The sequence below is a fragment of the Molossus molossus genome, unplaced genomic scaffold, assembly GCF_014108415.1.
Source record: "Molossus molossus isolate mMolMol1 unplaced genomic scaffold, mMolMol1.p scaffold_m16_p_13, whole genome shotgun sequence".
In the NCBI taxonomy this organism is placed as follows: domain Eukaryota; kingdom Metazoa; phylum Chordata; class Mammalia; order Chiroptera; family Molossidae; genus Molossus; species Molossus molossus.
The window spans coordinates 45176484-45193849 of record NW_023425348.1 but is presented as its reverse complement, the minus strand read 5'-3'; the positions used below and the strand labels follow the sequence as shown (position 1 = coordinate 45193849).

At 49.4% G+C, this 17366-nt stretch overlaps 1 protein-coding gene across 1 annotated transcript; it reads left to right on the top strand.

The window, feature by feature from the left end:
- On the top strand, positions 1 to 15628 carry DNAJB13 (DnaJ heat shock protein family (Hsp40) member B13). Its single transcript, XM_036258829.1, has 8 exons — positions 1 to 99; positions 7441 to 7544; positions 8465 to 8626; positions 11302 to 11459; positions 12396 to 12509; positions 13578 to 13691; positions 14629 to 14705; positions 15313 to 15628. Exons 1-8 carry the CDS (start codon positions 32 to 34, stop codon positions 15464 to 15466), a joined length of 951 nt encoding a protein of 316 aa, XP_036114722.1. The 5' UTR covers positions 1 to 31; the 3' UTR covers positions 15467 to 15628.
- The last annotated feature ends 1738 nt before the right edge of the window (positions 15629 to 17366 follow it).

Sequence of the window (17366 nt, the reverse complement as noted above, 5' to 3'; positions counted from 1 at the left end):
GGACTATCCACAGACTGAGTGCCAGGCAGCCATGGGCCAGGATTATTATGCTATACTCCAAGTCACTCACAATTCAGAGGATTCCCAGATCAAGAAGGCGTAAGTTGGGACAGGAGCTGGGTTTAAGAATGTGCTGGGGCAAGCCCCACCTTCATGTCTTTCAAATAGAGCTTTCCTGCACGGCTTAGGACAAGCAAAGTAAACCTTGTTTCTTCTCTTGCTCCTTGCATGCTCACATCCTAGTTTTGGGCTGGGTCAGGGTTCTACCCTCCATGCCCTGTCTCCTCTCTTGGGTGCCTGGTTTTTCTAGCAATGAAATGGGGACAAAGGAGACATTTGAACTTTATTCTGAATGTTATGGAGAACAAAGGATTGTGAACAGAAGAGTGATCTGGCCAGAAGGATGTTACGAGTTTTATTTTGACTGTCACGTGAAGTTTTGATGTTGAATAAACTGCATCAAATCTTGGGGGATTTTACGGTCCATTTCTAAGAAAGTCTAGGACAGGAGTCAGCATATTTTTCTGAAAAAAAATAAACAAAAACCCAAAACTTTTGGACAAATATTTATTGAGTGATTACCTAATGGGTTAGGAGAAATAAATATGACTCAGACGGAGATGCAGCTTAATTTTTTTGGTGAATACAGATGTTAAGTCACAAGTGTGATGAGAGTTACAAAAAGGGAAGCAGGGTGATGTGGAAGCTTATATTTGAAGGAGAGAGACCCTTCAGAGGCTGTCGTGATAGGGCAAAAGACGAAACTTGAAGTAGGGCAGTGGGCTGGCAAGAGGGGAAAGAATAGACTTGACAGTTAATTGGATAATTGGAGGGTAAAGGGAGAATCTAGGACAATTCAATCAATTAAGATTGGGTAGTGATACTAGCTACATTTATTGCATTGTACAGATGCTGTTCTGAGAACCTTCGTTATTTCACTTAATCTTCACTACACCCCTGAGAGAGAGGTGCCATTATTATCCCAAGGCCACATGCCTAGTAAACAGCAGAGCCAGTAATCAGACACCATGCCTGCTGTAGTTGCCTACCATGGGCCACGTCCTGTAGGGCATCTAAGTGACATATGTGGAGAGAGTCTACAGTGTGATTGGAGAAACAAGACACAATTCATTGCCCTGGCCGGTTTGGCTCAGCGGTTAGAGCGTCAGCCTGCGGTCCAGAGAGACCCGGGTTCGGTTCCCGCTAAGGGCATGTACCTCGGTTGCAGTTTGTCCCTGGCCCTGGTTGGGTCGTGCGGGTGGCAGCCACTCAATGTGTCCCTTTCACGTCGATGTTTCTCTCTTTCTCTCTCTCCCTCCCACTCTATCTGAACAAAATATAAAAAAATCTCCTCGGGTGAGGATAAAAAAAAAGACACAATTCATGAAACAAAGAACAATTCAGGACACTGTGTCATGTCACCCACCATTCAGAGCAGCTCATTGACCAGTGGGACCTGTCTAGGGAAACATCACTAAGAGAGAGGGCAGTTGGAATCCAGAAAGACAAGCACAACTTAAGCATTGGAAAGACCTAGGTCTGAATCCAGGTTCTCCTACCTGCTAGCTGTGTGACATGGGCAAAGTACTGAATCTCTCTGAGCCTCAGTTCTTGCATCTCTTTCTAAGAAAGGGGTGTGTGTGTCATGGTATTAAAATAGGATATGAGATAATGAACATAAAAATGCCCAGCAATCATTTGCATCTGAAACCATGTCATACAGTGATTAAAAGAATGGTATATGTTTCAAACAACAGTACTGAATCCTTATCTCCTGCAACAACTCTTAAGGGATGCGTCACATATATAACACACTTCCATAGGAGTACCTAGAATTTACCCCTTGAAAAGTCAAACAATGATGCATAATCACTCAGCAATTAACCTTCTCAGTACCACTGTAGGTTGCCACATCGGTGCTGTGACTCTACCCCCTCTCCCACTCAGGAAAGCAGGTGAATGAGAGTGATATTACTGCAGAGATAAATTTATTTTTTTAATTTAAATCTCTATTGTTGAATGTAAAATGTATTACAGATGTTCCACATTTTTCCCCCATTGACCCCCTCCTCCCCACTCCCACCCCACTCCTGCCTTTTCCCACACTATTGTCTGTGTCCATTGGATATGCATATAAGTTCTTTGGTTTATTTCTCCCCCCACCCCCAACCCCTTTCCCTTTGAGGTTTGTCAGTCTAGCAATGAATTTGTACTTCTTTTTTTTTTTTATCCTCACCCGAGGATATTTTTCCATTTTTTTGTACAGATAGAGTGGGAGGGAGAGAGAGGGAGAGAGAGAGAGAGAAACATCGACGTGAAGGGACACATCGAGTGGCTGCCACCTGCACGACCAACCAGGGCCGGGGACAAACTGCAACCGAGGTACGTGCCCTTAGCGGGAACCGAACCCGGGTCTCTCCGGACCGCAGGCCGACGCTCTAACCGCTGAGCCAAACTGGCCAGGGCTGTACTTCTTAATCTCTTCACCTTTTTCACCCATTCCTCCAACCCCCCTCCCATCTGGCAACCAACAAAGTGTTCTCTGTATCTATGAGAATGTTTCTGTTCTACCTGTTCATTTTGTTTGTAGATTCCATTGTCGATAGATATGTATTCATTGCCATTTTGTTTGTTCATACATTTTATCTTTTTCTTCAAAAAGACCCTTCATCATTTCATATAATAATGGTTTGGTGGTGATAAACTCCTTTAAATTTTTCTTGTCTGGGAAAGTCTTGATATGGCCATCGATTCTAAATGACAGATTAGCAGGATAGAGTAATCTTGGTTGTAGGTTCTTGCTTTTCATCACTCAGTATTTCTTGCCACTCCCTTCTGGCCTGCAAAGTTTCTTTTGAGAAATCAGCTGACAGCCTTATGGGAACTCCCTTTCTCTTGCTGCTTTTAAGATTCTCTCTTTGTCTTGAACCTTTTGCATTTTGATGATGATGTGTCTTGGTGTGGGCCTCTTGGGGTTCATCTTGTTTGGGACTCTCTGTGCTTCCTGGACTTGTATGTCTGTTTCCTTCACCAAGTTAGGAAAGTTTTCTGCCATTATTGTTTCAAACAGGTTTTCGATTTCTTGTTCTCACTCTTCTCCTTCTGGCACCCCCAAGATGCGAATGTTGGCACGCTTGAAGTTGTCCCAGAGGCTCCTTACACTACCCTCATTTTTTTTATTTATTTTTTTATTCTTTTTTCTTTTTGCTGTTCTGATTGGGCATTTTTTGCTTCCTTATATTCCAAATCGATGGTTTGCTCCTTGGATTTACGTACTCTATTATTGAAGCTGTGTAAATTATTCTTTATTTCAGTTAATGCCTCCTTCAGTTCTAACTGTGCATCCATAATTTCTGACTGGTCCTTTTTTATGCTCTTGAGGCCCTCACTAAGTTCACTGAGGTTCTCACTAAGTTCATTGAGCATCTTTATAAGCAGTATTTTGAACTCAGCATCTGTTAGGTTGCTTAACTCCATTTCACTTAGTTTTTTTTCCCTGGGATTTTGTTCTGTTCTTTCATTTGGGACCTGTTTCTTTGTCTCCTCATTTTGGCTGCCTCCCTGTGTTTGTTTCAGTGTATTACTTAATGAGAGGTATGGGGCTAGCTGAGACTAGATGCTGCTTGTTTGAAAGGATTTAGGAAAACCTGAAGCAGGATCCAAGACAGGCCAATTCTATGGTTAAGCAACTGGCAACAGCTTGGGTGGCCTGAAAGTTGGGTGGGGCAGGGCCTCAGGGAATCACCAGGGCGGGGCTACCAGTGTGAGCCAGGTTGCTGGAGTCCCAGATATGGCGGCTGTCTGCCGCCCCAGGGAAGGGCTCACCAAAGGAACAAAGGCCTCTGACAGCACGTCTGTCCAGGAGAAAGCCCCCTCTCCAGCCCTCGCTCCAGTGCCAAACAGCTCAGTTCTTCCCTGTATGTCTCTGGCGTCCCTCGAGCTGCCTCCCCTCCAAGCTTAGAGGGAGAGAGTCCGATAAGTCCGTGCGCGGGCCCTTTAAGGAGCTGCCTGGGGCTCCAGCCGCTTCAGCTTCCCTGAGCCTCAGTTCCTGCTGGTTTTTCCAGCCAGAAGTTATGGGGATTCTCTTCCTGGCACTGGAACTCTGTGCGGGGCACCTGGTGTGGGATGGGGACCCCTCAGTCCTCAGGATAGGGTTGCAGGACAGCAGACCCAGCTCAGTAAGAGTAATCATTGCCTATAATTGGGAGCAGTCCCAGTGAGATGGGCTGTTCTTTCATTTGAGATATTTCTTTGTCTCCACATTTTGGGTGCCTCCCTGTGTGTTTCTATATATTAGGTAGAGTTGCTATGTCTCCTAGGCTTCATAGGGTGGCCTATTGTAGTAGGTGTCCTGTAGGGTCCAGTGGCACAGCTTCCCTGATCACCCTAGTTATATCCTCGAGGTGCACCCCTCGTGTGGACTGTACACCCTTCTGTTGTAATGGAGTCTTCATTGCTGTTGGCACGTAAATGGGAGAGAATTACTCAGGCTGATTAGCTGCCAGTTGTGGCTGTGCCTACAGGCCTCTGACTACCTTGGAGGATCAGCTGTGTAGAGGCCCAACACACAGAGAAAGACTTACTTCAGCAGGGCTCTGGTACACACTAAGTCCACTCCTTGAGTGTGTCACTTGTGGAGTTGGTTGGGTAGTAGTGCTCCACTGTGGTCTGAAGATGTCCACTGGGTGTGCTGGCTCTGGGGCAAGGTCAGCCTCTGCTTGTGTTCTACCTGGGCCACCAGGCATAAGCTACAAAGTGATCTGAAGATGGCTGCTTCTTGTGCTGGGCTTGGAGGTGCCCAGGAAAAGCCAAACTGAACCAAGGCTGGCTGCTTCTAGTGCCAGGCCTGGGGCCACTTAATGAGAGGTATGGGGCTCTCTGAGACCAGATGCTGCTTATTTGAGAGAATTTAGGAAAACCTGAAGCAGGAACCAAGACAGGCCAATCTTATAGTAAAGCCACTGGAAACAGCTTGGGTGGGCCTGAAATTTGGATGGGGCAGGGCCTCAGGGAATCACCAGGGTGAAGCAAACAGTGTGAGCCAGGTTGCTGGAGTCCAGGATATGGCAGCTGTCTGCTTGCCCTGTGGGTGAAGGGCTCACCAAAGACACAACAACCTCTGCCAGCATGTCTGTCGGGGAGAAAGCTGCCTCTCCAGCTCTCACCCCGATGCCAAACAACTCAGTTCTTCCCGTATGTCTCTGGTGCCTTTCAAGCTGCCTCCCCCATGCTGGAGCCTGGAGGGAGCGAGTCTGAGTAAATCTGTGCACAGGCCCTTTAAGAGGAGCTGCCTGGGGCTCCAGCCACCTCAGCCTCCCTGAGCCTCAGTTCCTGCTGGTTTTACAGCCAGAAGTGATGGGGACTTCTCTTCCTGGCACTGGAACCCTGAGCTGGGCGCCTGGTGTGGGACAGAGACCCCTCACTCCTCAGGGAGGACCTTCCCAGCTGAGGTGTCCTCCTGATTTTTATCTGCCACACATGGGTGTGGGACCAGCCTGTCCACGCCTCCACCCCTCCTACCAGTCTCCATGTGGCTGCTTCTTTAATTCCGTAGTTGTAGGACTTCCATTCAGCTTGATTTCAGGTGGTTCTGAAAGATGTTTGTTTTGTAGTTTAGTTGAAATTTTGATGTGGTGGTTGGAGGAGGCGAGTAACATATTTACCTACATGCCATCTTGACTGGAGGTCTAGAAGCATTAAATTGACAAGAGAGATCAAACCCATGGCAGCACTCAGAAACTGGAAGACACGGTTCTGCAGTCGCTGTGGGGATGAAGAGGCAGCAATGGAACATTAGTTCAAAGGAAAATCCAACGTGCCTTAGTGACAATGAGATGGGGTGGAGTGGGCAAAGGGAAACTTGGAGTCAAAGATAATGCTCAGCTTTCTGGCTGTAGTGTCTGGACAACTTGGGTTTGGGCGGGGCGGGATTAAGGAATGGAAATGTGTTCATGATTGGGCTCACTGTGGGGCCTGTGGGACGTTGGGGAGAAGATACCAAATGAGCACCTGCATACAGAGTCGGGGGTTCAGAGAAGGGACCTGTTTGTGACAGAGATTTAGGAGTCATCAGCGAGTAGATGGCACTCAAGGTGTGGGGTAGGCGAGCTTGTCCATGAGAACGTGTGGAGAAGAGAAGCAGCAGAGCTCTGGGGACTCCCGCCAGGAAGTGTGAGCAAGGCAGAGGAGCTATAGCCGTGCTCTGACCCAGAGGAGGGCATGTGGGGTCAAATTGGTACTGAGCTGATGCCCCTTTTGTTCTCCCCCCTTTCCACAACCGGTCTCTGCTCTGGAGGTTGACTCATCTGACCTGCTCCCATGGACTTCCTGGCCCTCCGGCTCCCTCATGCATCTGCTGAAGAGAACACAAGGCAGGGGATTGGAAGGGACAAGAGTGGTGCTGGGTATTCATTCCCAGTTCCCTTTCTGTGGGGGGTCTCCAGGTTGGCTATGACCCTTGACTGAACATCACAGCTACTGCCAAGGGCCCTGCCTGTACACTCTCCCTGGGGGGCTTCAGGTAACCTCCCTCCCTTACTCCTGTAGACTCAGGCAGTGCCTCAGGGCTCCTGGCCTCGAGCACTGCACTGTCCCTGTGGTTTCCCATCCACTTCCAACAACTTAGTGGTGAGTGGTCCCTTATTAAACTCTCTACAAATCATGCAGTTCACGCCACCTCTTTCCTCCTGGGACACTGATGCTAGATTCTCAGACGCTGTAGAAATCACGTCACTAGTCGCAGGACTGGGCAGATACAGAAGTGGGGAGAAGATGAGCACGGAGGTAGGAGACAGCGAAAGGACCTGACATGTGCTGAGTGCCTCTCTACTGGGCCCTTTGACACCTCATTTTATCTAATCTTCCCAAGAAGTCTGTGTGTCAGTTCAGACACCAAGATGGGATTAGATGTGCAAAAAATGTACTGTGGGGTGAAAGGGGAGCAGGAGTGTGCAAGGAGAGCCTTCAGACCACAGAGCAGGTCTGACACCTGTGGAAGGAGAGCGGGAAACAAGGGTTGGGGAAGGAAGGCTGTAGCGTGGTCTGAAGAAAATCTCCGCCAGGCTAATGGGGAGTCCTCAAGCAGGGGTTGCATGATGAGAAGTGGTGTGTTCTCCAGGGTTGGGCCAGCACTAATATCCCTAGCACACTTGGGCATTGACTGGGAGCAGCTGGGGTGGGGTGGGGGTGGTACAGCCTCAGCACAAATGTCCAGGAGGGCAGCTGCTGGGGCTGTCAGTCAACTATGCTCCCTACACTGGGTTCTCTTCAAGGGAGTCTGAGAAATATGCCTCCCTGGCCACCACAGCCCTGCTTTAGAGCTGGGCACATCAAAGCTCTGAAAGGCCACCAGGCAATAGATAGCAGAGCCAGCTGGGAAACATGGTCTGCACTCAGGAACATGGCAGCTGCTATGACTTGTATTAATCCTCCCTCCTCTAGGTACCGGAAACTTGCCCTTAAGAACCACCCACTGAAGTCCAATGAGCCAGGCTCAGCAGAGATATTCAAGCAAATAGCAGAGGCCTACGATGTGCTGAGTGACCGTGAGTGACTGGGGTGGAGCCTGGAGGAGTGACTCCAGGACCTCTCCTCTGTCCCACCTCTCCATTAAGATCATTCCTTAAGTCTCTGAGTGTTGGGCTTTCGGAGGGGCCCCAAATACGGTAAGCAGAATGGAAATAAACTGAGAAAGAAGAGAATGAAGAATTGCCTTTCTTAGTAGATACAAGCTGAGGTGGGGGACGTGGCGTGGAGAGCCCCAGATCAAGCTGATGTCTCATCAGAGCAGGACATTATTCTTCCCAGATTCACAAAGTAGCTAAATCTCCATTTCCCTAAGGACAGCAAGCATATAGAAGGGCAGAGAGAGGCCAGTAATTGGGACATTTTTCTGCTATGGAAACCAGAAGAGTGGAGGAAGTGATGTCGCACTCCTGCCTACATGGGTTTCCCAAAGGGCTTGTCCTGGAGGCTGTGATTGGCGTTCTGTACAGTAGAATGGCCAGACCACTGGGTTTTCCAGCCCCAACTTTCAGGACTTTAGACTCTAGGGTTTCAAAGCTCTAGAATTTAGAGGCTCCAGAATCATTAGATTCTAAAATTTCAAGATTCTAGAATTCTATTTACTCCAGATAAAATAGCAGCTATGATGGGTTAAGCTAAACCCCAGAAGGATAGCCTGACCCTTAGTCTCTCTGTTTTGACTCCGATCCCCAACCCTCCCCAGAAAGTCTTAGTCTTTCCTATCTCTCCTGGGGGGGCCACACGTAGGTCCACCCACAATGAAATTCAACCCCTAACTTCTAGGGTCTCCTCCCAAGGACTGCCAGACAGCAGACACTTTAGAAACAAGACTGCTTTTGCCCTATGCTCTTCCCCATACCCTCCTTCTTCCCAGTTTTCCAGCCATCCTAGCCCCCAAGGCTGAGATGGCAAATATCCTCAAGGTGGCATATACCTACAGCTGTGAAGAGAGCCATCTATGACAAGTTTGGAGAAGAGGGTCTGAAGGGCGGGATTCCTCAGGAGTTTGGGTCCCAGATCCCATGGACCCATGGTTATGTCTTCCACGGCAATCCTGAAAAGGTTTTCCATGAGTTCTTCGGAGGAGACAACCCCTTTGGTGGTAAGAGGTTCTACCTACCCCCTTGCCTTGATTGTAGCTGTAAAGATTCTTTTCTTTGAGTAGTTTTTTAAAAAAATTCACACATATATGTAACATGCTAAAGAAATAATTGATTGAAGAAGAAATAAATTCCAGCCTTCCATTCTTTTCCCAGAAGCAGTCACTCTCCGTTAACATTGTATGTATTATTCCAGAAATCTATGCATTTGTGAGCATATTGTTTTATTTTTACATAAGCCTTTTATTTCATTAAGGAAATGGGACCACATTGTACACACTATTTTTTCACTTATTTTATTATACATTATATACAGATTCACATTATTCATTTTTATGGCTGCATAAGATTTCATTGTACAGGTGTGTGTTGTCAGATGAGTCCAGGGGTGAATGGGTGATCCCAGGTGCCAGACAGACTAACAAAGAGTTGATTTTTGAGGCTCAGAATCATCTTGCAAGGACAACAAACCTTCAAAACTGTCTTCCTGGCTCCAGTTATGCAACTCAAGACAGTCTAGATTTTCACTGTCTGGCTCCCCCCCAGCCCCTTCTTCCTGGCTATATTACAGCCTCTATGCATTTAAAAAAGTTCTCTCTCTCCCTGGCCGGTTTGGCTCAGTGGTAAGAGCATCAGCCCACAGACCAATGAGTTACGGGTTTGATTCCGGCCAAGGTCACGTACCTCAGTTGCGATTTGTCCCTGGCCCTGGTTGGGGTCATGCGGGAGGCAGCCACCCAATGTGTCCCTTTCATGTCGATGTTTCTCTCTCTCTCTCTCTCTCTCTCTCTCTCTCTCTCTTTTCTTCTCTCTCCCTCCCAATCTATCTGAACAAAAATAGAAAATGTCCTCCGGTGAGGATAAAAAAAAAAATCCCTGTGAGACTTGGAAAAGCAAGAGACTTGGATTCAGATGGCCTGTTTTAAATCTATGCACTGCCACTTATGAGCTGTGCAAATCTCTTCACCTCTCTGAAACCTCAGCTTCCTCACCATTAAGTGGCTGTAATAGTCCATTGCTCACAGGCCATTATCAAATGAGATAATGTTTATGAAAATGGACTTTATAGTCAGAAAAAGGCCAAACAGTGGACCGGTCTCTCCCAGTGAGGGGTGCATGGAAGAGAGGGCTTTGCTCATCAGGGGAAGCCAAGCTCAGGGTTTGGGGGTCCTTCAGGCAGTGCTCAGGGGCTATTCTGCTGTGGTGCTTCACACTGGGGGTTCTTGTATCTCATCTCCCTGCAGAGTCAGGGGCTGGGCTTCCTGTGACCTGGCTATTGGGATGTGTAAGACCTGGCACACCATAAGTACTTGGTGAACAAATGAATTTAGCAATGCAAGAGACCAGGTAATTCACAGGCCTCTTGATTACCCATCACATCTTAGGGGGACATAGTGTGATGCCACCTTGCCCTCCCCAGCCTAAGGTCATCATGTCCTTGTAGCTTGTGAAGTTCATTCCATGGCACTAACATGAGAGGCAGAGTACAGAAAATCTTGTCATGGTAGTGGCTTCTGACTCTACAGTTTACAAAGGGCTTCACACCTGGCAATATAGTGTAGTGGTTAAGGGCACAGGTGCTGTAGTCAAATCATGGACCAGTCCCAACTCTACTACTTACCACCTGTGGGACTGGAAGCATTTTGCTTGGCCTCTGAGCCAATGAGATAATAACATAAAAACTAAAAACATCACCTGATGCATAGTAAGCTCTCAGCAAATTCTAGCTCTTCTTCATCTTCTTGTTATCTAATCCTAATGGTGGAAGGCAGGTCAAGCATTATTACTCCATATCACAGACAAAAACTAATGCCCAAACGATTTCACAGAACATCAAGGGACAGGGGCTCTCTCTCTCTACTAGGATGGAAGGGCAGGGCATCAAGAGGGGTTATGAGTCTAGCCCAGTTGGTGTGGCTCAGTGGTTGAGCATCGACCCATGCACCAAGAGGTTGCCAGTTCGATTTCTGGTCAGGGCACATGCCCATGTTGTGAGCCAAATCCCCAGTGGGGGGCATGCAGGAGGTGGCCAGTCGATGTTCTCTCTCATCGATGTTTCTATCTCTCTCTCTCTCTCCCCCTTCCTCTCTCTAAAATAAATTAAAAAAAAATTTTTTTTAAGAGGGGTTATGAGTATCGATCCTAGCAAAGGCGAAAAGAGTTGAGGAAAGAGTTGGGGATATGCTGGTGACTTCTCAAATTTGTTAGGGACCAGCCCTCCCCCTCCCCCGTCTCAGCTGCTGACTTTATAGAAACTTGAGTCTGGGGGGTTTTAGTGGTCTTGGGCTGGGCTGGACAGTGACGGGGAGTGTAGCCTGGAGAAGGGTAGGGAGGACCCTCCCCCCAAAAATGAACATGAGTCATTTCTGGCACTACCAAGTGCTGCCACTAGAGGGTTCTTTTCTCCTGAGGCAGACAGATTTGGGGGGTACTTCCCCAAGTTGTGGGGGAAGGAAGTTGGGAAAGTGAGGGGTGTCCAAAGTGGGCATGAAGCAATGAGGAGTGGCAAGAAATGATAATCAGTGGATCTGCAGTTGAGGACAGCTTCTTGGCCCAAATCTGAGTCTTCAAGATGGGAATGGGATGCTGGGTATTACCCTTGGGGTGGGGGAATTTCTATCAACCCAAGTCTCTAGACACAATTCTCTTATTCCTCTCTTCTCCCCACCTCCTGCAGAGTTTTTTGATGCAGAAGGATATGAGGTGGATTTGAACTTTGGGGGGCTCCGGGGCCGAGGGGTCAGGAAACAGGACCTTCCAATTGAAAGAGACCTCTACCTATCCCTGGAGGACTTATTTTTCGGCTGCACCAAGAAAATAAAGATCTCCCGCAGGGTGAGTACTTGGCTTGCTCCTACTGGGTGCCATCATCTGTTCCCTCCAACCCTAACAGTCACCCTGACTCTAACTAGAAAGCTCAGGTATGAGAATCATGCAGCCTCAGACTTGGAGACCTAGCACTGCAGAATTCTAGAATCCGAAGTTTGGAAGGGACAGTTGGGAGCATTCGCCTGGTTCTTTCCTAGTGTAGGAATTTGCTCTGCAACATTGCTCTTTGGGACAGGATTTTTCCCTTCTCAGTTCAGCCACATCCCTATGGGCTACAAATGGAAAGAGCTAAAACTGTGATTCTGCCCTCTGAGTGTTACCAGACCACACCCTCAGGATTTCAACGGGGGTATGACCCATGAGTAAGAAAGCAGTGTGGGAATTGAGGGTGGGCTGAGAGAGTCCCTGAGGGGACTGGCTCAGTTTTGGTGACTCAATCCCATGGCCTAGTCCTGTGCTAGCACACGAACAAGGTTCCCTCAAACAATTTTGCCCAGCAGAGGAGATGCCAAGTAGGATCATGCTTTCCACAGATGGCACCCATTTGGGCATGTGATTGGGGAATGGATGGATGACAAAATAGAGGAATGCTTCTGGTGAGGCTCAGATATGTTGACCTCTGTGTCATCCTCTGGGGTGGGAGAGAGGAACCGAGTACATGTTTACCGTGCATGTTAGTGGCCAGGGCCATGTGATTTCTAGGGCTGGAGTTGTGGGCTTGATCCACTCATGGTGACTGCTTTGCATCTCAGGCCCCGACCCCATAACATTGCCCTGCCACCCTGGATTCTGAAGTTCTTAGTTCTGGTGAAACGGGTGGGCGTGGGAATGGCACAGGGCAGCTTCTCCCCATTGCGAGGATTGAGCCTGAGCACAGATCCTTCGGGGTTCCTTTCATCTTGGGAAACCCTGAGCAACCCTCCCCGCACCACCGTGCTGCAGGTGCTGAACGAGGACGGGTACTCCTCTACCATCAAGGACAAGATCCTCACAATTGATGTGAAGCCTGGTTGGAGGCAGGGCACACGGATCACCTTTGAGAAGGAAGGTGACCAGGTGAGAGGAAGGGAAGCTGATTAAGGTCAGTCCTAGGGTCGGTTACCTGGGCTCAGGTGGTGGGAAGTCTGAGGGGGGAGGAGGCTATGCTTTTTCCTGCCCCTGTGAGCCCTGGTCTGCCAGGGAGACCAGTCTGCACAGTGGGTGAGATGATCCCTAATATCCCTTCCATGGGACAGAGCCTCACCACACCTCTGTGAGTGGGCAGCCCAGGGCTTCTCCCCATTTTGCAGAGTAGGAAAGTGAGGTCCAGAGAGGGAGGGCCTTGCCCAAGGCAAGAGCACAAGGGCTGAAGGAGACCCAGTCCTAACTCTAGTGCTAGATTTTCTTCAGTGTTTCTCTGAGCAAAGTCCAACTATAGAAACTACTCAGAAACTACTTATAAATAATTTAAAATACTTATTAAATAAAAATATAAAATTATTGTCCAAGGCAGTGATGGTACCTTCAGAGCCAATAGAGAAACCTCTCTGCCAATACTTCTTACCCTCTTTCTCACCTGTAAAACATTTACTTCCAAAAAGACCCCTTCAACACCCACCTACAATGATCCCCCTCTAGGCAACCTTCCTGGCCTCCCCACCTGAGTCAGCACCAATCTGAGTTCCTGCCTCAGTGTTGAACATGCTGAGGATTCACTGTGTCTGTTTACCCCTCTAGACTGGGAGCTCCTTGGCATAGGGACCAGTCTGATTTCTTTGTCCCCAGTGCCCAGAAGAGACCTCAGCAGAGTTTTGGTGACTTAATGAGACTTGGCAGGACAGAGACTTTGCAGCACACCCAGCTCAGTGTTCCACTCACCATTTAAGGAAGCCTCTGTCTCCCTTCAGCTGAGTGCAGCTATTTGGGCATGCTCAGTAGAGGAGAAGGAATGGGTTGGGGGCACAGGATTTATCCGGTAGTCTTCTCAGAGGAGAGGCTATGGAGTCAAGCTAAAAGGGTCTGTCCAGAAAACCTTGTCTAATCTCCTCATTGTTCAGATGAAGACATGGAGACCAGTAGAGGCAGGAACTTGGCCAAAGTCACACAGCCAATTACTGCTGTCCCCTCTTGGCCTCCCCTGCCCAGGGCCCCAACATCATCCCAGCTGACATCATCTTCATCGTAAAGGAGAAGCTACACCCTCGCTTCCGCAGGGAGAATGACAACCTTTTTTTCGTGTACCCCATCCCCTTGGGCAAGGTGAGTGGTCAGAGTGGAAGATCAGGGGGTGGGCAGATCAGAGTGAGCTCCTCCTGCCCCCTGGGAGGCCCCAGGCAAGCAGGCCTTCAGAATGTGGTGAGTGCCATAAGGAATCTTTCGCTGTCTTCACTCCAGAGAGTGAGTGGCCCCTCCACACCCTTACAACCCACAAAAGAAGCTGGGCACCAGCCTAGACTTTGCCTCTCCTCCCCCACGCCACCTTAGTCATTCACTAAGTCCTGTGAATTCCACCTCCAAATCCTCTCCATCTGGTCCACTTCTGTTCATCCCCACTGTCTGGGTCTGAGCAGCAGTCTCAGAGAGAGAGGCCCGCCTGCCCCCTGCTCATCTCCTCCAGGCTCTTGCCCACAGTGGTCTTTCCACACACTCATCTGACAGTGCCACACTCCTGTCTGAACATTTTCACATGGCATGTGAGGCCCTCTGCAATCTGGCCCCTGCTGACCTCATCCCCTGCCTTCCAGCCACCATGCTACTTAGAGCTCCTGTCCATTTGGTACATTTTCACACTTTCATTCCCTTGTTTATTCTGGCCCCTGCCTGGAGTGCTATCTACCCACCTTGTCTAACGGGCTAGCTCCTCCTCACCCTTATAGGCCCTCATCAACTGCGACCAGCACTGTGTAGCCCTTCTGTTAACCCCAGAATGTTTGGGGCTCTCCTTGGTTCCCACCGACCCCTTTACTTCCCTCTATCATAACATATATCAACATCAGTCTTACCTCCCAGACTGTGGACTCCTTGAGGGCAGGTAACTGCCTGGATCACTCACCTGTTAGTCCTTGATTATTCCTTCGTCTCCCTGAGGTCCAGCCATGGCTCAGGACCTGGTACTAAGAAAGATCATAAAGTGCCTTGTAAACAGAATGGCCAGAGGGACCTTCTCTACTCTGCCTTTGGCTTTAATATCCCCTAGGCTCTGACCTGCTGCACTGTGGAGGTGAAGACCCTAGATGACCGTCTGCTCAACATCCCCATCAATGACATCATCCAGTGAGTCCATCTGCTTGGGCCCCCATAGGCAGAAGGGCCGGCTGGGCCTAGAACAGCTGTTGGGGTTGCACGGAGCACAAGGGGGCGAGAGAGGACTAAAACCCAGCTTTTACTCTGCCAGAGCTGTGGGCTGCATTCACCCAACTGCAGTGCCTTTTCCTAACTTCCACAAAGCCCCTGTAGAGGCTAGCAGCCCCAGTGGTAGGCAATCCTTGCTGCCTTCATCTCCATCCTCCAAAAGCTCTGAGTTCGGAGCCCTTTCCAAGGAAGGCCCTCTGCATGGGAAGCTCTGCTCGGCAGCCCAGCACTCCCCACCACTCCAGGGTCTGCTCTTTCCTTCCTTGCTTGTCCAGTTTTCCATCCCTAAAACGAGATTCCTGGAATACGCCACCAGAGACGCAATGTAAGTGGGTTCCTAGGGAGCAAACTATCTGGAACAAGCCAATCTCCTCTCTCCTCCCACCCAGTTCTGGCTGAAGAAAGCCATCCATGGTGGAAGGTGTGGTGACTGTCCTGTGCCTGAGGTGACATGAGCAGGGGTGGCATGAGATCTGTGAGGTGCTGCTCCGGGGTGCCCTCTAAACTCCCTTCTTTCACCCTCCCGCAGTCCTAAGTACTACAAGAAGGTGCCAGGTGAGGGTATGCCGTTGCCTGAGGACCCCACCAAGAAGGGGGACCTATACATCTTCTTCGACATCCAGTTCCCCACCCGCCTAACACCCCAAAAGAAGCAGATGCTGCGCCAGGCACTGCTGACATAACTGGTGGGCTGGGGGCCAGAGCGGGGTCAGAGAAGGCTTGCTGGGCCTTCCCCATGCCTACCTCCCAGAGCCTCAGGGGAGCCACCCCACTGCACAGATGTGACATGATGAGGGGATGGCATGGGACTTTTAAACTGACACAATAAAGATTTATTTCCTATCCTCCTGTGACACCCAGGAGACAGTGTGTTGTGGGGAGAGAAGCTTCATATAGCCCTTCTTGTGGAGCAGAGGAAAATGGAGGAGGTGGGTCCCTGTCCTGGCTTTGTGGGCGTGGCTGGGTCCCTGAGGGTTCAGAGCCTCTGCTCCCACCTTAAGCCTGGGGCAGTGCTGTGTAGCCTGAGGGTCCTCAGCTCTGCTTTCTCCACACCTGATCTTTATTTATTTATTTTATCCTCACCCAACATTTTTCGATATTTTGTTGATGGAGTGGGAGGGAGGGAGAGAGAGAGAGAAACATCTACATGAGAGAGACACATTGAGTCGTTGCCACCCACACGACCCAACCAGGGCCGGGGACAAACTGCAACCGAGGTACGTGCCCTTAGCAGGAACTGAACCTGGGTCTTTCTGGACCACAGGCCCATGCTCTAACTGCTGAGCAAAACCGGCCAGGGCCACACCTGATCTTTAGAGGGGGCATTCTCTAGAGTGTGATATGGGCCCTGGCCGGTTTGGTTCAGCGGTTAGAGCATAGGCCCGTGGACCAGAGAGGCCTGGGTTCGGTTCCCGCTTAGGGGCCACGCACCTTGGTTGCAGTTTGTCCCGGGCCCTGGTTGGGGTTGTGTGGGCAGCAACCACTCAATCTCTCTCTCTCTCTCTCTCTTCAAGATAAATGCAAAAAATGTCCTCAGATGAGGATTAAAAAAAAAATTTAGAGTGATATGGTCACATTGCACCCAGGAAAACTGAAACCCAAGAATATACTTGTCTCAGGTGACACATGGCTCAGTGGTAAAGTTGTCATCAGAATCTCCAAGGCTACTTCCCACAGACTCACTCTGCTTAGAAGCTGCAGAAAGGACACGAGCACTAGAAATAGCTTTGGTTTCTACCTTACCAGCCTCAACTCTCTGGCCTGTGCAGTGAGTGGGTCCTAGGCCCCATCTAGGCAGGGTGGCCTGGGAGGCGGGAAACCTGGGTTCTGCTCCCAGCCAAGTCACTGAGTCCTTGGATGATACTGCCAATCAGTAAAGCAGAGCTCACAACCCCTCTGTCTACTTGCGAGGACAGTGATTGGTGTGAAAGTGCTTGGTGAACTTGCTCGGATTTCAGTCACAGAACTGCCCACGTGGCCTGCAGGAGCTCCCAGCCTCCAGGCCCAGCCCGGCTTGTGCACACACCTGCCTCCCATCAGTTAGCAGAGTTGTGCACCTCTTCTGCGCCAGGATGCCAAGAGAAAGATCCCACTCTCTGAGTCTGGGTTAGGTCTAATATGACAGACTAAGTGGCCACATTTTGTTGTTAATCCACACCTGAGGACATTTTCCATTGACTTTTAAACAGTAGAAAGCATGGGGGAGGGAGAGGAGGAGAAACATTGATGTGATAGGCAAAATCATTGGTTGCTTCCACAGGTGCCCCAAGGGCTGGGCAACAAATATGCAACAGTTATGTGCCCCTGACCAGTAATCAAACCTGCAACCCTTGGGTGTGAGGGCCAATTCTCTAACCACTGAACACACCAAGGCAAGTTGCCACTTTTGTAAAGACCTGAGGTACCAGAATGGGCCCTGTATTGCTTGGATTCCATCATCCAAAGCACCGTTGTTAACTTAAGGCTTTTCCCCTTCAACTGGGACTCAGCAGCACTAGTCAGCTACTTTTAACCCATCAGGGAGGAAGCAGCAGCAGCCCAAGATGTAGGATCTGGACCAGGGTCTAGGGAGCATCTCCACAT